This window comes from Palaemon carinicauda, chromosome 10, assembly GCF_036898095.1.
Source record: "Palaemon carinicauda isolate YSFRI2023 chromosome 10, ASM3689809v2, whole genome shotgun sequence".
Taxonomy (NCBI): domain Eukaryota; kingdom Metazoa; phylum Arthropoda; class Malacostraca; order Decapoda; family Palaemonidae; genus Palaemon; species Palaemon carinicauda.
The window spans coordinates 161,247,661-161,268,594 of record NC_090734.1 but is presented as its reverse complement, the minus strand read 5'-3'; the positions used below and the strand labels follow the sequence as shown (position 1 = coordinate 161,268,594).

At 34.6% G+C, this 20,934-nt stretch overlaps 2 protein-coding genes across 9 annotated transcripts in view; one reads left to right on the top strand and one right to left on the bottom strand.

Moving 5' to 3' along the window:
• LOC137648932 (SH3 domain-containing kinase-binding protein 1-like) overlaps positions 1-19,475 on the bottom strand; it is a 245,358-nt gene extending 225,883 nt beyond the window's left edge. For all 8 annotated transcript variants that reach the window (XM_068382124.1, XM_068382128.1, XM_068382132.1 and 5 more), the window contains exon 1: positions 19,385-19,475. In XM_068382124.1, the coding sequence (XP_068238225.1) occupies positions 19,385-19,388 (4 nt within the window). In that variant the 5' untranslated portion in view covers positions 19,389-19,475. The remainder of the gene's footprint in view (positions 1-19,384) is intronic.
• A 760-nt stretch (positions 19,476-20,235) lies between these two features.
• LOC137648929 (uncharacterized protein KIAA0513) overlaps positions 20,236-20,934 on the top strand; it is a 144,160-nt gene continuing 143,461 nt past the window's right edge. The window contains exon 1 of the mRNA XM_068382120.1: positions 20,236-20,711. The gene's annotated coding sequence lies outside the window, so the exon portion shown is untranslated. The remainder of the gene's footprint in view (positions 20,712-20,934) is intronic.

Here is a 20,934-nt window from a genome sequence, read left to right as displayed (position 1 = left end):
ATTGAATGACAATCGAAATATAGTTATATGTGGTGATTTCAACCTACATCTTGATAACAGAGTAGACCCATATGTCAATGAATTTAGAGAATTGATTGACAACCATGACCTTGAAAACATAGTGTCTGAACCAACAGCTCAGTCTAATCATATACTAGATCTAGTTATAGTAAACAAAACAACAACATCATACTAAATATGGAGATTGAACCTGACTGCTCTATATCCCCAATGCATAAGTTGATGTCTTTTGAAATAGACGTTAGAAAAAATAATGCAATGCAGAAGGAAATCACATACAGAATTAAGACTAACTTTGATCCAAAAGAGTTCATTGAACAAAGCCTAGAGGATATAAAAGGGATAACACCAGTCTGTAACTGTGAAGAGAATCACACCCTTGTAGAGGGACAATCCTGTATAAACTGCATTACTGATAGAAGTAAAACTATACTTGCAACTAATTATAATAATAGGTGCCCGGAAATAACAAAAATAATCACAATTAAAGAAAAATCGAACTGGTTTGATAATGAATTACACGAAGAGAAAAAAGAAAAAGAAAAATGGAGGATAAATGGAAAAGAAATAAAAATAATGAAAACTGGCAACATTACAAAGCAGCTAGAAATCGCTACAATTACCTTATCTTAGTTAAAAAAAAAAAGGCCTATTATAAAAAAGTGTGCAATGAAAATGACCCACGGAAAATACATAAGAACCTAAAGAAACTATTAGGTCTAAAGACAGAAATAGTGTTGCCCGATATAACTAATGATCCTAAATGCCTAGCAAATGGTTTTATTAATTATTTTGAAGAAAAAATAAATCAAATCTGCTCCAGTTTTCACAACATCAGCACAACAGAGCAAAGGAATACATCAGCAACAGGTGTAAATAAGCTAAGGGTATTCAAAGAGTTAAGTCAGAGTGATTATATGAGAATAATAAAGAAAGTAAAAAAAAACCTACTGCGGAAATGATCCATTTCCAATTAATGATGTAAAAGATGCAGAAAATTTCACCAGACTACAAGAGACCTACCGAAACATGGTAAATATGAGTCTAACACAGGCAGTTTTCCCTGATTGTGAAAAAGTTGCGTGTATCAAGCCTGTGCATAAAGGAAAAGGTGATGCAGACAATTTAAGTTCATATAGGCCAATATCAAATCTGTCGTATTTTTCGAAAGTTATTGAAACTGCTGTACACGAACAAACCTGGAAACATCTGAAAAAATCTAATGCCATACCTGATGATCAATCTGCATACAGAGAAAATTACTCCACAGAAACAACAATATTAGCGATAAAAAACGACATAACAGAAATTATAACAAATGGCAATTGTTGCATTCTTGTAATGCTTGATCTAAGTGCAGCATTTGATACTGCAGAACATACATATCTGATGGAAGACCTTAAAGCTGTGGGCATCGTAGAACGAGCACACGACTGGTTTGTGAATTATCTTGAAAAGCGCAAAGTTAAAGTAGTAATATCAAATGTTGAATCTGAGACAAGAAAACTAACCAAAGGGGTACCTCAAGGCAGTGTACTAGGTCCTCTCCTGTTTGAAATTTACACGATTGAACTGGCAAATATACTTGAAACTCACAGAGTTAAGTTTAAAATATACGCTGATGATACACAATTCTATTTCCCAATAGAATCAGTTGATGAAGCTGTAAGAAAGATACATGAAATAATGAATGACATTAAGGCTTGGATGTTAACAAAAAAGCTCAAGCTCAATGAAGACAAAAGTGAATGTATTATTTTTGGAAATGAAAAAGATATAAAAAGAATCGAATGCTTCCAAAGAATCGAAATAGGTCAATCGATCATTGACCTAAAGAAATCTGTCAGGAATCTTGGAGTAATCATGGATGATAGACTGATAATGAACGAACATATAAATAACATGGTAAGAAATTGTAACTATCATATTAGAAACATAGCATTTATTAGTAAATACTTGGATGAAAAATCTATGGCCATACTCATTTATCACCACATATTTTCAAGAATTGATTACTGCAACTCACTGTTCTATGGCTTACCAAATTATCAGCTGAAGAAAATTCAGAGAGTACAAAACAGAGCCGCTAGATTAATGAAAGGACTACACAATAGGGATAGAATTACCCCTGCACTAATTAAATTACACTGGCTACCGGTAAAAGCGAGAATTGAATACAAGCTACTCTTACTAACGTTTAAGATACTGAACCAAAATGAACCAAAATATCTAAAAGAATGCCTGAATAAACTAGAACTAGGAACAAATGTTAAAACAAGACACATGAGTGACAATCATAGGCTATCTGAACCAAGAACAAATAGTAAATTTGGTGAAAGGGCTTTTAGCTACTGTGCGCCTAGACACTATAATAAACTGCCAACTGAAATGAAGGACCTAAAGGGAGCAATTGAATTTAAGAAGAAACTAAAGACATTACTTTTCACAAGATCATATGATTTGGAAGATGCTACAATCAAAGAATTGTATAAGTTATAATGAAAATGTTTCGTTAGATGATTAATATGGACCCGCCCGAGAAGTAGTTCACTCGACTTCAGTGGAAGGTTGGATTTAAACCCAAAACAAGTAAGTAAAGTAAGTATAGCCAATCATCGATCGAGAAAGAGGGAAGAAATGCCGTCATAAGTTATGTAACGAGTGCGTTCGAAACCTTTTCTCTGAGTAAGTTGGCCCGTCTTCAAAAAACGTCACTTTTACATTATAAGTACCAAATTTATTCAACCTATGTAATGCAGAATATAGTCAAAATTTATGTGTAGATATAATGTGCATTCTGAATAAGCGTTATATTTATGAAATTCACAGATAACAAATTATTGCGAAAAACCGTGTTACAGAGGCCCTGAATCCCATAGTAGTTGGAAAAGCAAGATGCTATGAGCCCAGGGGCTCCAACAGGGAAACAAGGATTTAATATTTAAGAACAGTAACAACATTAAATCAAAATATTTTAAGAACAGTAACATTAAAATAAAATATTTAAGAACAGTAACAACATTGAAATAAAATATTTAAGAACAGTAACAACATTAAAATAAATATTTCATATATAAACTATAAAAACTTTTAACAAAACAAGAGGAATAGAAATTAGATAGAATAGTGTGCCCGAGTGTACCCTCAGGCAAGGGAACTATATCGCTAATTTCGTTTATAATATTACTCTATTTAAAATAAAATTTGAGTGAAAGGGGTAGTTCATGAGTAGAAGACAACGGACAGGATTCACAAGACAATATCACTGAGACCGAACATATGATCACCCATGATATGACCAGGGAGGGGCAGGGAATGGCTAAATTACAGCTCCCCTTGATAAACGTCAAGTTGATATGCTGACAGGAATGATCGCTGTCAATTCGTCCATGAAATGACTTTATTTCGAAATAGAAATATAGTAAAAGAGGGACAGGGCAAAGTCCATGAAACCATATATAGGCTACATATGATCATCACCCAAAACCACTCTTCACCAGGGAGGGCCAGGTAATGGCTGTGGCTGGCGACTCAGCAGGTAGACATAGGCTCACCCCCCACCAACCCTACAGGCGGGTCTACGCGGTTAAATGGTTTGTCGAACCGGGTTGTCGAACCTGCTTGTCAAACGGTTCGAAGAGGTGGAGTCAGTCACAAATGCATAAGCTTTGTGGACAATGAAGCCCCGCCCACAAAAGTCAGGCGAGAACAGACTTACTTCGACCCGTTCGACGAACATCACTTCAACCATTTGTCTTTCGAACCGCGTTCGACGAACCGTTCGACAGTGTAAACCCGCCTTATGGTTGTGGTTACTACTGGAAAACTATCGGGTTTGAACAGGACTCGAACTCACATCCAATGGGACGCGAGACGAAGAAGTAATTATATAGTAACCAGGCCTCTTTCTTAATACCAACAGAGCTTTCAATAACCTTGCTCTCAGCAAGACCGCATTAACAAAATTCAAAGGAAATATAAAAATATATAGGTCACCTTCATACATTAGATCCAATTATTATTATTATTAATTGCTCAGCGACAACCCTAGTTGGAAAAGCAGAATGCTAGATGGCCAGGGGCTCTAATAGGGAAAATAGCCCAGTGAGGAAAGGAAACAAGGAAAAATAAAATATTTCAAGAACAATAACATTAAATTAAATTTCTTCTAAATAAACTATAGCCTCTGTACCATGGTCTTCCACTAACATGGGTTAGAGTTTTCTTGCTTGAGGGTACACTTGGGAACAGCACTATCTTATTCCTCCTCCTCTTGTTATGTTAAACTTTTTTATAGCTTAAAAAGATGTTATTTATTCTAATGTTACTATTCTTAAAATATTTTATTTTTCCTTGTTTCCTTCCCTCATTGGGCTATTTCCCTGTTGGAGCCCCTGAGCTTATAGCATCCTGCTTTTATAATTAGAGTTGTAGTTTTGCAAGTAGTAGTAATAATAATAATAATAATAATAATAATAATAATAATAATAATAATAATAATAATAATAGCGACATCGCAGCCTGCGTCTATTTGATCGTAAGCCCTCTTACGGAAATTGGTTTGAGCAATTATAACTTATTCCCGCCTGATAATTATTTTAGTCTGGGAAGTTCCCTTGAGATACTACCGCTAGAGAGGCATTTGGGTCCTTTTGACTGTCCAGATCAGGGCTGTCGAAACGTGGAATTGACGTCATCGATACGGCTCATCTGCTCCACATCTTGATCAAGTGTGGAATGTGGAATCCGAGTGTTAATCAATTCCACACTTTGTAAAGAGATGATGTATGTCGATTAAAATGTAATAAAAAGTCATAAATAATTAATATGAGTGTTTTATTATTTATTTTTCCCGTGATATCTATATATAAATTTCAATCATTGAAAAGTCTATGAAAGTGTGGATGCTATGGGACTACAGTAGGAGGCTCAGTGGAGTTCAGCGCTTGATGTTGCAGACTCACTGAAAGACTGATCCTTAAATCAGTGAACTTGAGGGAATTAATTGCAATTGCCGAACAACAGTTGCCTTTTGACGAATTGATTCGTCAGCTCAAGAAAAATCTAAAAGTTTATTCTTTTTCATGTGAGTATCTTTTTGTAATTTCTGTAGACAAAATACTGTGAGGATTATATGAAATAGGCTCACCTACTCATACTGTCGTTTCATAACTTTATTTTCTTCTATGAATGCATTTTTATGGTTTGCACTATACAAAGCTCTGTAATAATGTAAAAAGCGATGTTCGTGTAAAATTAATTTCATCACATCACTACTACGATATTTTAAAATGGACGAATTATAATATTTCTTTTTTCTGTAAATGGCTAAAAATCTGAGCCTAAAATACAATATAGCATAGTTTAATCCATGATCCTAACCTATGTTCGTACTTCCATTGTTAATTTCAATTGCTATGAATAATTTTATATAGTTATAAAATTGAGTTATGTCATTGTAATGTCACTTTTCTGATAATCTATCTATAGTAACGGCATTATATAATGCAGGGGTTTAAAAATACAGTAGTTACTTCCTTACGTAAACTTATAAGCCAAAGGCTTTTAGCTTACGGTATGCCTAGGCCTAATCTGTATCCGTTTCTCCTTAATTAATGGTCATAGTTTTAACAAATCATTTAGTATGATAGCACATTCCTCCTCAGTTCAATATAGTGTAACTGACAAACGTTATTAAGTGAGACTTTAGAGTTTAGAGGTGAAACTGGGACTAATCAGCGACACCGCTGAGCCCTAGAGTTGCCTGGTGAGGAGAATCTGGCAGCCCTGCTAGAGAGGCACTTGGGTCCTTTTGACAGTCCACATAGTACTATATTGGATCCCTCTCCCTGGTTAAGGCACGCTTTTCCCTTAGCGTACACTTTCACAGACTAGCACCCTGCTTTTCCAACTAGGGTTTTAGCTTAGCAAGTAGTAGTAGTAGTAGTAATATTAATAATAATGTCAGGATACAGGGGGAAAACAAAAACATCAAAAGCGAGGCAAGATATTAGATAACTTGCAAATTATGAATCAACTTTATATGTGCATTTGGCCCTTTCATAATTAAACTATAACCTACATAGGCCTATTACTAAATCTTTAATGAAGACTAAGAAGTTCATTAATTAACTTCTACTAAATCCAATGATCACTTACTGAACAAGCAATTTCTCTAACGGCGAACCAAATCGTTCAACAACTGCTCAGTTAAACAAACTCGGTCTTTCTCACTTTTCAACATTCATTAATGAGTTCAAAAACAGCACGTTCTCGGATAACTGTTTTATCGAGACACCGCAAACATTGCACGGCTATGAATCAGACTCTTATCAAAGTTAATTTAGGAAGGGGCTTGCAATTAAGGCACGTAAGTATGCTCTCTCTCTCTCTCTCTCTCTCTCTCTCTCTCTCTCTCTCTCTCTCTCTCTCTCTCTCTCTCTCTCTCTATGCTGTCAAAGCGGACAATTGAAACAGAAACTATCAATTGCACTGTTTGCTTATTAGCGCGCGCACACACACACAATATATATATATATATATATATATATATATATATATATATATATATATATATATATATATATATATATATATATATATAATCATCTACGCCCATTGACGCAAAGGGCCTCGGTTAGATTTTGCCAGTCGTCTCTACCTTGAGCTTTTAAATCAATATATACTTCTCCATTCGTCATTTCCTCCTACACGTTTCTTAGTCTTCAGCCATGTAGGCCTGGGTCTTGCAACTCTTCTAGTGCCTTGTGGACTCCACTTAAACGTTTGGTGAACCAATCTCTCTTGGGAAGTGCGAAGAGCATGCCCAAACCATCTCCATCTACCCCTCACCATGATCTCATCCACATAGTCTCTCATAGTTATTCCTAATAATAATAATAATAATAGGCAGAAATATCCACGAGCCTACCAAACGTGAGTCGGGGGTCTCCATCGTTCACATCAGTTATTATCCAACCTTCCTTTCATAATTTCAACATATAGAGACATTTTAAAAAAGGGATGGCTACACCGAAACACAAGATAATCGTCACTATCACACTCAGATTTCAACTAAAGGAAAGGTTGAAAGCATGTGAATAATATAATTCAAAAGATGAAATGATTGAGGAAGTGTCTTTTCTAGAATTTGATAATATTCGAAACTATAAAAAGTATTGTATGAAACATGAAAATTCAGGGGCAGTAATTTTCAAACGCTGCACGAGGAAGATTTTTTAAATCTTTAAAAAGTCAACAGTATTTTAGTATATCTTTTAACGTTGATGAAAATACATTTTGTGACGGTAATTTGCAAATTCATATTCTTTCGTGAAATTGAATCGCACTAGAGTAAACTGAATTTAGCAGTTTTCAAAACTGGAAAGAATCATATATTCAAAATCACGACCACAAGTCACCACAATGCATTGCAAATCTCTCTCTCTCTCTCTCTCTCTCTCTCTCTCTCTCTCTCTCTCTCTCTGTAGTCTAGTTTCATTAACTGTCCTAATTTTTGGCATGGAAATAATATTCAGTAGTATCTTCTAACATATCTTTTTAAAAAAATGCCTTTCTTATTTTTTTTTTATCTGCTGATAACACTAATCCAACGCTTATCAACACATGCATTTGCAAGAACCGATATCAATGGAGGAACTTATGATAAATATTCACGTAAATATAAGTCTAGGCTTTAACGTATTCTGAGCCCACTCGAACGCGTCTATTATTACCTGTCGGCTAATTCAATCTACATTCATTTAAGGGCAAATTACGAAATGTCAAAACAGAACTTTATTCTAAAATTATTTAGGATTTTATTCCCCGACCTGTCACCTTTTCCACATCTAATTAAAAAAAAAAAACAGAATAACATGATTAAAGGTACAATGTATTTTAGCTTTCCAGAAGAAGGAAAGACACTCGGCAGTACATGTTAGACTGCAATAATTAAGAACATAACAGATACGAGTGTGTGTATGCATAAATTACAAGGTATACTGGATTGGATAAATCACAGAGTAGGAAAAACTATCGCGGTAATTATACAGATATCCCGAGAGTGAATGAGCGAAGTAGTTAACCAACCGTAAACAACCATTATCTATGAACTGAAACCAGCTGGTACAATTGTCCTGTGGCAAAGACGTTGGGCCTTTGTTTACAAAAATTTACGATGGCCAAAATTGTTAAATTAAGTTGAAAAAGACATTCATTGAGAAAACCTTATTGATCTTACAAGGAACTCGGGACTTCAAAGCATACTGTACTCTGTTGTTAGCAGATATTTATTTGTTTACTTGTTTTGGGTTTAAATCCAACCCTCCACTGAAGTCGAGTGAACTACTTCTCGGGCGGGTCCATATCAATCATCTAACGCAGTGGTTCCCAACCTGGGGGAAATTTGAAGCTACCTAGGGGGAAATAATTACACTACCTACTAACTAAAGAAAAAATATCAGGAGACAAAGCTAGCCCTGATATTGATACATTGGTGCACAAGAAGCAGCCTCAACCTTCTCACTAATTCAATTTTGAAGTATAAGAATAAACAAGTACTTTTATTTTGCTACTAGCCGCTCTCCATATACTGATAAACAAATAGTTACAGAGTAAAATGGATAGAGAGCGGTTAGTAACAACTAACCTCATAGCTCCATAGCTATGCGGATAGTTGTTACAAACCGCTCTCTATCCATTTTACTCTGTAACTATTTGTTTATCAGTATATTTGTATAATGGAAAAATAAATTAGTAAGTCGTCACAGTGTGTTTCAACTACTGTTTCCCTCATACACATGAAGGGGGAAATCTGGAGGGTTGCACTGGGTGCAGGGGGGGAAATGACAGGAAAAGGTTGGGAACCACTGATCTATCGAAACATTTTCATTATAACTTATACAATTCTTTGATTGTAGCATCTTCCAAATCATATGATCTTGTGAAAAGTAATGTCTTTAGTTTCTCCTTGAATTCAATTTGTCCTTCATTTCAGTACAATCTACCAAAAGTACAGCTTAAGAAATCACAAAACATAATAAAGAAGCAAAACTGATAAAAGGTATCCCACCTAGAGAAAGGATCACTCCTATATAATGGCTGCCGATTAAAGAGAGAATTGAAACTAAAATATGTACAATAACCCACCAAATAAGTTATCAGAACCGGTATTCCAAAATATCTAGAGAGAATTGCTACAAACTGTGCAACCAACAAATCGACCTGACACGAGAATAGTTACAGATAGTTTCAAACTATACTATGGAACCTACATACATGGCTACTGTAGACTCTAGAGCCTTTAAATATGCTACTCCGAGACTATACAATAGGCTCCCACGAGAAATCCAAATAACTGAAGAAATTAAGATTTTAAAAGGAAAACGAACTACCTTATTCAGCGAGTGTTTCGATACTGGTGATCTAACAGTAAGAGAGCAATAGGGACTGTGAAACCACTAGAGAGGTATTGGATCCTTTGACTGGCCAGACAGTAATGCATTGGATCCCTCTCTCTGGTCACGGCTTATTTTTTCTTTGCCTACACTTACACAGAATAGTTTGGCCTATTCTTTACATATTCTCGTCTTTCCTCATACACCTGACAACAATGAGATACTTAACACTTCTTCACCCAAGGGGTTAATTACTCTACTGCAATTTGTTCAGTGTACTTTCCTCTTGGTAAAGGTAGAAGAGACTCTTTAGCTGTGGTAAGCAGCTCTTCTAGGAGAAAGACACTCCAATATTAAACCACTGTTCTCTAGTCTTGGGTAGTGCCATAGCCTCTGTACCATGGTCTTCCACTGTCTTGGGTTGGAGTTCTCTTACTTGAGGGTACACTCAGGCACACTATTCTATCTTATTTTTTTTCTTCCTCTTGTTTTTTTGAAATGGTGTGTTGGGCAGGCTTAATAGAAGGGCCATGGATGCCTGGTGGTTTATCAAGAGGTTGTCTTTTCCTTTTTCTGATTCTTTTTCTTCTCAAAACCATCCTTACTGTCCTCCCTTCAGTTGAAGTGGCTATCCTGGAGGGTATTTAGCCTTGCATGGTGTATCGGCTCCTCCATGTTGACCAGTTTTTCCGACTTTTTACTATAGTCCATGGGTATCATCAATCACTTTGTTTATAATTTTGTACGTATTGTTTTTGTTATAATTCTTGTTAATCTAGTTTTTAAGTATGATGTCTCTTTTTTATTTCTATTAATTCTTATGCTGTCTGGAGACATTGAGCGAAATCTGGGACCAGTACGTCCTAGATTTCGTCAATGTCGTCTTCTGTATTGCAATATTCGTGGTCTTCATGCAAATATCCAAGACCTTACAGTTGTGTCCAGACAGTATGATATTCTTTTGTGCTCAGAAACTTTGGTTTCTAATATGAGGCACTCATCTGAGCTCCTTATAACTGGTTTTAAGAAGCCAATAATGTTGAAACGTGATGCCATCCCTAGGGCCAGGGGAATGGCGGTGTATATTAGGACCGAGTACCCTGCTTCTCATAAGTCCTGCTATCAATGTGGATGTCATGAGATTCAGGTAATAAAAGTTTGTGGCAGGCATAACAACTTTTATTTATGTTCGATCTACCGGAATCCAGACATGGATGATTCTATCTTCGATTGTCTTCTTACCATTATGGCTAAGATACAAGAAGATGATAGAAAGGCTTCTTTTGTCTTTGTTGGTGATTTTAATGCTCACCATAGGGAGTGGTTAAGTTCTATCTCTCCTACCGATCGCCATGGCTTAAGAGCTTTAGACTTTGCCTCTGAATCAGGCTGTGAGCAAATCATAAATGAAGCTACTCACAGGTCTGGTAATTGCTTGGACCTTGTATACACTGACTCCCCTGGCGTTATAACTGGTAAGGTTGGTTCTCCAGTCGGCACAGCTGATCATGCCTTGATTTCATTATTAGTGAAGACTGAGCAGCCTGTCCCTGATATATCATATTCTTGTAAAATTTATATGAAATCCCAAGCAGAATGGAATGGGATTTTACATGATCTTTTGTTCTTGAATTGGTCACAATTATATAATAGTGTAGATCCTGTTGTCCCTTTGAATGAGAATCTAGTCAACATAATTGATAGGCGTATCCCTTCTCGTGTGCTAAGGTACCGAGTGAAGGACAAACCGTGGTTCAATGATGATTGTAGACGTGCTTTTTTGGAGAAGCAGGAGGCCTATCAACTTTGGAAGGGTAACAGATCAGATTTGACCTGGAACAACTATACTCAGCTTCGAGCTTTTGCTCAGAGAGTTTATGCCTCAACTGAAAAGGAGTACAATTTAACCATAAAAGAAACCCTTTCTGGTACAACTCAGGAACATAAATAGTGGTCAACCCTTAAATCTGCACTCTTTGGTGTAGATGCAACAGTTCCTCCTTTACTTAAACCAGATGGCTCAGTCACTCACTGTCCAAAGGAAAAGGCAACCCTTTTGGCTGATGTTTTTGACAGTAAACAGAGTAATGAAAAACTTGAACTTCCTCATTCCTGTTTTCCTGAGGCTAAACTAACTAGTTTAGCTTTTCGATCTCGTGAGATTAAAGCTCTGTTGATGGACCTTGATGCTTATGGAGGTGTAGACCCAAATGGTATTTTTCCTTTGTTTTTTATAAAGACAGCAGATTTCTTAGCTCCAAAGTTATCTGTTATTTTGCGCAAGTTAGCAAGAAGAGGAGCTTTTAGCACTAGTTGGAGAATTGGTAATGTTACTCCTCTATGTAAATGTGTTTGTGGTAGCTCAAGTCCCACTGATTACCGCCCAATTTCCATAACTCCCATATTATCTAAAGTTTTTGAACGTCTTCTGGCAAAACGTCTTAATAGGTTTGCTGAAGGTAATCATCTCTTCCCTAGTTTGCAATTTGGTTTTCGTAAAGGCCTTGGAGCATGTGATGCCCTTCTTACAATCTCCAATGCTGTACAGAAATCCCTTGATTGTGGTCGGGAAGTTCGTATGATTGGCCTTGATTTTAGTGCTGCCTTTGACCGTGTTAATCATGAGGCCCTTGTTTTCAAACTGAAACAGTTGGGAGTGGGTGGGTCGTTTCTTAGCATTATTATTGATTTTTTAAGTAATAGATCTCAAAGAGTTGTTGTTGATGGGCACCATAGTGATTATAGGAATGTGATATCCGGTGTTCCACAGGGTAGTGTTCTTGGCCCATTACTTTTCATACTATATACACATGACATGTGGTTTGGCCTAGAAAACAAGCTTGTTGCATATGCAGATGATGGTACTCTCTTTGCATCAATTCCATCCCCTGAATGTAGATCTAGGGTTGGTGAATCCCTTAATAGAGATTTAGCTAGAATTAGTGCATGGTGCAAATTATGGGGTATGAAGTTGAATCCTAACAAAACTCAAAGTATGATTGTAAGTAGGTCAAGGACGGTGGTTCCTCAACATCCGGATCTCAGTATTGATAATGTTTCTTTAAATATGTATGACTCTTTCAAAATTGTAGGTGTGATTCTCGACAGTAAATTTACTTTTGAGAAACATATAAGGTCTGTGTCTTCTTCAATTTCACAAAAAATAGGCTTATTGAGAAAGTCTTTCAAGATTTTCGGTGATCAATCTATTCTGAAGAAGTGTTTTAATTCTTTCATTCTACCTTGTTTTGAGTATTGTTCTCCTGTCTGGTCTTCAGCTGCTGATTCTCATCTTAATTTGTTGGACAGAAACTTACGGTCTATTAAATTTCTTATTCCTGATCTAGATATTAATCTCTGGCACCGTCGTTCAATTAGTTCATTATGTATGTTGCATAAGATTTTTCACAACTCTGACCATCCTTTACATTCAGATCTCCCTGGACAATTCTATCCTGTTCGTAATACTAGGCAGGCAGTTAATTCTAATAGCCAGGCCTTCTCCATCACGAGGCTCAATACTACGCAGTACTCTAGAAGTTTTATTCCAGCTGTGACCAAGTTGTGGAATGATCTTCCTAATCGGGTGGTTGAATCAGTAGAACTTCAAAAGTTCAAAGTTGGAGCAAATGCTTTTTTGTTGACCAGGCGGACATAGTCTTTTTATAGTTTATTTATGACATATTTGTTTTTGATGTTGTTGATAGTTTATTATATGACATGTCTGTTTTGACGTTGTTTCTTATTTTAGAATGATTTATTGTTAATTTGTTCTCTTCATTTATTTATTTCCTTATTTCCTTTCCTCACTGGGCTATTTTTCCCTGTTGGAGCCCCTGGGCTTATAGCATCTTGCTTTTCCAACTAGGGTTGTAGCTTGGATAGTAATAATAATAATAATAATAATAAAAATGTTAAATGGTCCAGAATGAACACCATAAAGGCCGATTCACACGACCCGTTTTCTTTCCGACAGGCTGGGTGGTGGCTAACCACCGTCGAAATGTTGTACATTCACACGAGGCGTTCTGTATCCGTTTACCCGCGCGTGGTTTTCATTGTTTACTTAGACTCTGTCACGTGAGCGCCGAGTAAATTACGATAATTTTGACACTTTAAGATGTTGGTTGTAAATGTGTTGATAAAATAAGTTATGCAACTTCATAATGCTTTATGCACTATGCCAAGAATATTAAAATTGCGATAAATTACTTGTTTTATTTAATGCCTCCAGTCATTTTCCATATCTTTTATGTAAATTATTTCTATACATCTTGTTTGCCATGTCAAACATCTCCTCATACCCTTGAAAAAGTTCAATTAACCTCTAATACATGGTGTCAACAACAAACTAACTAATTTTTATGACTATACTATGAGGAAAAGTCGGGGTTGTAGGCCACGAAACGAACGGGCACAATACAGGTCCTCGTTCACACAAAACATCATCCACCCGCTGGTTGGGACGGGTGGCTAACGTCCGTCAAACCGGTCGGGGTTTCTTGGGAAGAAAGCCAAGCCGCCTCGGAAGGGCGACGTCCGAGGGCCGCCGTCTGCCTGATGGGTCGTGTGAACAGTTGCATTTGAATACACGTAAGAAACCTTGACGCCGCTTAACCGACGGCGAGCCTGTCGGAAAGAAAACGGGTCGTGTGAATCGGCCTTAAAACGACCGAGGAGGTCCTGTGGAAAGTAGGGTTCCCTTGCTGTACAGGACAAGATGAGCAGCCCTTAAAGTAAAGTAAAAGTATCAATTATCTCCTACATGATTCACAAATTAAAGTCTCTTGCTATTATACTGTACCCAAGGGCTCTCCAACAAGGAAAAATAGCCCAGCGAGGAAAGGAAACAAGGAAATAAAAACAAGAGAAATAATAAAAATAAAAAATCAAACATTTTAAGAACAGTAACATTAAATTAGCTCTTTCAAATATAAACTATTAAAACTTAAAAAAAAAAACTGGAAGAGAAATAAGATAGAACACAGTGCCCAAGTGTACCCTCAAGCAAGAGAACTCTAACCCAAGGCACTGGAAGGCCATGGTACAGAAGATGTGGCACTATAAAGGACTAGTCAACAATGGTTTGATTTTGGAGTGTCATTCTCCTAGGAGAGCTGCTTACTATAGCTAAAGTCTCTCTTCTACCCTTCCCAAGGGAAAGTAACCACTGAACAATTACAGTGCAGTAGTTAACCCCTTGGTGTATGTGTAGGTAAAGACAAAATGAGCCATAACCAGAGAGAGGGACACAATGTAGTACTGTCTGACCAGTCAAAGGACCAAATAACTCTAGTGGTAGTATCTCAATGGGTGGCTAGTGCCCTGGCAACCTACTACAGTATATTCTCTCTCTCTAATATATATATATATATATATATATATATATATATATATATATATATATATATATATATATATATATATATATATATATACAGTATATATATATACATTAAACGCTAAGCTACAACCCTAATTGGAAAAGCACGATGCTATAAGCCCAAGGGCCCCAACAGGGAAAATAGCCCAGTGAGGAAAGGAAATTAGGAAAAATAAAATAATTTAAGAATAGTTACAACATAAAAATAAATATTTCCTATATAAACTATATAGCCTATATATGGTCTACTTATTAAATGTGTTTACACATGACATCTCCTCAAAAATAAGTTATCCTTATTAGTGAAATTAGAACCATAAAAGATAAGCCAGTACAATATTAATAGCAATCAGAGATATTCACAATAACCTGATCTGTTGTAGCCACCTTCATAAAAGGTCTAAAAAATTACATGAACACAAAAACTCAAGCTGGAGATAATACTAAATACTATTGGTTAAAAGCTTGAATCTAAACAGTTTCTCAATGTACAGTAATCAATTGTATAGGAATGGAGTGGAGTGTGGAATTAATAGCTCCAAATGGCTTATATATATATATATATATATATATATATATATATATATATATATATATATATATATATATATATATATATATATATATATATATATGTATATATATATATGTATATATATATATATATATATATATATATATATATATATATATATATATATAAATATATATGTATATATGTATATATATATATATATATATATATATATATATATATATATATATATATATATATATACACACATATATAGATATAGATTATATATATATATATATATATATATATATATATATATATATATATATATATATATATAAAAGGAAATTCAAAATGAAACAGATATAATCAAATGGTTATAAAAAAATCTACAGAAATGCCTAGGTTTACACATTCAGTTATTGTACCGGTACTTTCCATCTACAACAGTTATCACAATGTTTGGCCCCAACTGAAATAAATAAAGCCAAGTTCAAACCCCAGCCAAGCTACAACCCTAATTGGAAAAGCAGGATGCTATAAGCCCAAAGGCTCCAACAGGGAAAAGTACCCCAGTGAAGAAGAGAAATAAGCTATACGAGAAGTAACGAATAAAGAATATAGAATATCTTAAAGATCAGTAACAATGTTAAAACAGATCAGTCATATATAAACTATTTAGAGAGACTTATGTTAGCCTGTTCAACATGAAAACATTTGCTGCAAGTTTATTTTTCATTAATATGAACAAAGTTATACAGGGAGCAGAAAAAGCCTTGAGAAACTAGTCACTGTTCAAAAAACAATTATTAGAAATCTACAAAACATATCCTAATAGTGTCTAGACAGCATTTATATTTAAATGTTGACTATTGCCTTATATCATGAGCATTTGCTAGAGATATGATTTTGTTCCTTAGCTCACTTTGCATTAATTACTCATCTAATTTGTTAACGCTTTAAAAAATGCTCTAAAAAAAATTAGCAGGCCACTATCAAACAATATCATATTGACGTGAATCACTGAATATTTCATAGAACAGCAAATTATTTATATACATACATACACACACATTTAAAAAAGGCCTCAGACATGTCAATTCATGTCTGGGACCTGTCCAGTTTTCATTATTACCATGCTGGCCAATGCAGAATAATGATGGTGGAAGATTTTTGCCAGATCGCTCACAATAAACTAACCTCGTAAGGTTGGCCCTGACTAGTACAGCTTTGCAGATCATGGGGATAAGTAATCCCTTACCCCACGGTAAAGTATACTCACTCAGAGAGGGATTATATATATACATATATATATATATATATATATATATATATATATATATATATATATATATATATATATATATATATATATATATATAGATATTGTAGTATTCAGAGACCAATAAAAAATTAAGAACTTGATGACTAGTTCAAACGATGAAAAGGATACAGGAACTGTTATTCATTAAAGCAATAAATCTGACAGGGATCACAAGATTATAGAGGAGTGGGGAAAACTCATTCAAAATCTCTAACTAACCTCCACCAATTAACAAAGATTCCTTGAAACCATCACCAGACACAGGATCAATGAAACTCTGCAGCCCTTTCAGTGGTAATCTTCTGTAATTGGGTTTCGGGGGGGGGGGGGGGGGGGAACACCTTACCCTCTAAATATTGTGATTTAATTTATACCGGAGGGCTCTGAGAGCAGTCTATTAATTCAATAATTCATCAAGTCAACACTAAAAAGCTCATGACATTAATGACGACCCTAAAAAATATAGCATGTACTGTACAGTTCTTACTTACGCAGAAATGAATGTTATTTCAGTACACAAGGCAAGTTCAGCTTTATTAATCTCATATTTACATGATCTATAATGTCAATATTTGTAGCCTAAATTGGAACCACAGCTAAAGATGTACCACATGAAAATAACTATTAATTAAGCGATAGGGACAAAGAAAATATTGAAACAAAAGTTTAACCTTACATAATACAAATTGTTTTGAAATATAAAACTTGTGAGCTAAGTAAGTTTTAACAGAAATCTAATTCACATCATGGCTATAGCTACCATATTATATTGCCACAAAATATAACACACTTTTTAACAGATTCTAGTTGAATAAAACTATAAGTTTAATTGCAAAACAAATCTCTAAAATCTAAAAACTTGTTTTTTTAAGGACTAATCTTCAAAATGGAAAACATAAAGTAAAAAAATTTCATCCCATTCGAGGAAAGCCCAAGCCTCTTAAATTTTCAACTTGTCAATAATAATATTCAACGCCATACATTTATAGATTTATTACCTAATTTTCAATCAGTTACATCTAGTATATAGACTTTTTTTTTTATAAAACTCTTTTTTGTTATTTTCACCTTAATCTGAATATAATACATTTACTTGTTAATCATTGTGAAGTTTTAGGTCCGAATTCCACCCAGGAGGAGCTGCTCCAACAGACCATTTGTGGGCATTACAATGCGTGCACATTCAATTCATTATAGGTTAATTAACTATTTGGCTAGTTTTATATGAATTGCTTCAATAATAAATTTGTCCCACTAAATATCATATAACAATTTAATGATAATTTGGAAAATCACTATTTTATTGATCCTGAAATGCTTAGGAAAATTCTATAAAATAATCTCCCACTTAGTTCCTTCACCAATTATGCCATAAGACACTCTAACTTAACCATAATGATAAAGTATAATCCATTTTATTATAAACTAATTAAGTCATATCTAAAGCTATATCCAAAAATACACAAATAATTGAAAATACTAAATAATGCACAATCTTCCTATTAATAGGATAACATTTCTCACTTAGCTTGAGGGTACACTTGGAGGCACTATTCTATCTAATTTCTCTTCCACTTGCTTTGTTAAAGTTTATATAGGAAATATTTATTTTAATGTTATCTTTCATGAAATATTTAATTTTTCATTGTTACCTTTCCCCACTGGGCTTTTTTTTTCCTGTTAGAAACCCTGGGCTTATAGCATCCAGACTTTCCAACCAGGGTTGTAACTTCGCAAATAATAATAATAACTATAATTGGCATGTATAGTGTAGCAACAAACCTGAAATCGTTTTAAACACACAAAGGTTATAGAATAATATATAAAACACAGCTAACAACCAATTATTATGAAATCCATCAAGACATTGGTAAAAACCATAGCAATTTGGCTATCTTTACATACGGCAGTGATCAAAATAGCATTTGATATCCTACGCATATAATCATTATCTATATTATTATTACTAGCTACAATCCTAGTTGGAAAAGCAAGATGCTATAAGCCCAAGGGCTCCAACAGGGACAAAATAGCCCAGTGAGGAAAGGAAATAAATAGATGAGAACAAATTAACAATAAATCATTCTAAAAACAGTAACGTCAATATATATATATATATATATATATATATATATATATATAATATATATATATATATATATATATATATATATATATATATATATATATATATATATATATATAAAATATATATATATATATATATATATATATATATATATATATATATATATATATAATGCTACTGTACCTAGGCTCACGATGGACAAAGAAAGGTATGCCATACACTAGATTTACCACGAATGTATAAAAAATATAACCGTTTTAATGTCTGGAATAAAAATATAAGATGAAGCATCAGGCTAACTAGCTCATGCCCGTAAACATAATGGCAGTTAGGCTTTTGAAGTAAACAATGATCTTGTTGTATTATTGTACTGTATTACAGGGTGATGTAACTTAGGGGAGAAAACTACGATCTGACATAGACCTGCATTACTAAACACGAGTAATCCATTACCCAGCCGAGATCAACACAACGATTTACCTTGCCCAGGTACTTTACAAGGTTCAGGTTTCAATTACTGGGTACTGACACCTGTCATGATTAGCAGGTGTCACAATGCTCAACTTTACGGTATTTCGCGATACCTCGAGTGGATTATTTACGGTTAAAATAACGACCATGCTGCTTAAAACTCATTACGACCAAGACTTACCCATAGCAATATAAAATATGAGGCATTAAAGCATTACAAACGAGACAAAAATTCACATAGATGTTACCACTACACAGTTTATTCTAAAACTAATATTCATGACGTTCGAAATCCTAGATTAAATTTCAGATGTGTTCGTTTCGCAGTAATAACATCTTATTTATTAGATTTAAATTGAAAGAATATATAAATTTTTATAAACATTTGATAGATTAATTTCTAATAGAATGATGAATATGTAATTATGATTCATTTTACAATTTTATTTTAGATACAAATAAAGAGAACCGGACAAAGGCACGCTGTGGGAAAAATCTCTTGTAAGCCAGAGAAACAACACACTAGATTTTTTCTTCCGTAAATACTTTACACATTACACATATGAATTGGATTTATATTTTTTTATTAGAAAAAAATGCTTTAATTAAATAGTATATAATGACTTAAACAGTAAAATTGAAGAAAAAACACGATTTTACGACACTGTCAGACGTAAGGTAGTCTGTTTTCCCCAACGTTTTGCAGGAAATTTGGAAATAGAATTAAATTTTTATATTAAAAATCTCAGTCTGGGCATCTAAGAGGTTTTAGTTTATAAATTTACATATTAATGTTTATATTATAATTATATTTTCAAATGAGGACAGTTAAATATCAAATTAGTAGATTTGGAAAAAGAATTAAATTCTTATATAAAGATCTCAGTCTGAGCATTTAAGTAATTTTAGTTGATAAAGTTATATTTTAATATACATATTTTAATTTTATATTTAATGGAACAATGCTAGATGTAAAATTACTAGTAAACTAAGTCCAATTTGCTTGTTGGGTTATTTTTCCTGATTATTCGGACGGTAAGGTGACAGTGCAGCAGACGATACTAGATGCTGCAGAAGTTTGCGCCTGCTCTGTATCTGTCGAGTTGGTCAGCTGTTCTTAGGATTTCCGGAGGAAGACCATGAAAATAACCCATTCGAGTTGCGTTTCCAAAGAAGAAGAAATGGGTTAGAAGGGTTTTTTTCATCTCGATGTGTGAAACAAATGTGTTGGAGACTTCCATTTCTTCGAGCAAACATCACCTTTATTAGATTAGCCTTGGCTGGCTGTACCTCCATCTACCGGCAACCTAGCCTATATGTTCAAGCCCAATTCTGTGAACAAATGGAATCTATTAGCTTAATTCCAATCATAAAAATATAACCTTCACCCTTGCTTAAGGTCCACGCGGATAGTTGGTCCACTTCCTTAAGTGGATATCGGGTCAACCGCTGCTTTCAAGAATCCTGGCCTATTCCAAGTATCGTCCTTAAGGCTAGGTAATATACAGGTAAGGTTAGGTGCATGCTTTGTAGAATGCTAGCTTTTGCCAGTGCGGACATTTTGTACAGTGTTAGGTAGGGATGAAGTTCTGTATGTATTTGATTTTTCTGAAGGGTTGTAATCTAGGTCAGGATGAGGTAAGGACTTCACTCCCTTGTTCAGTTGGATACTGGGTTAGGTTAGCCAAAGGAAGTTAATGAAAGGATATATCCATGTAATTTACACTATAA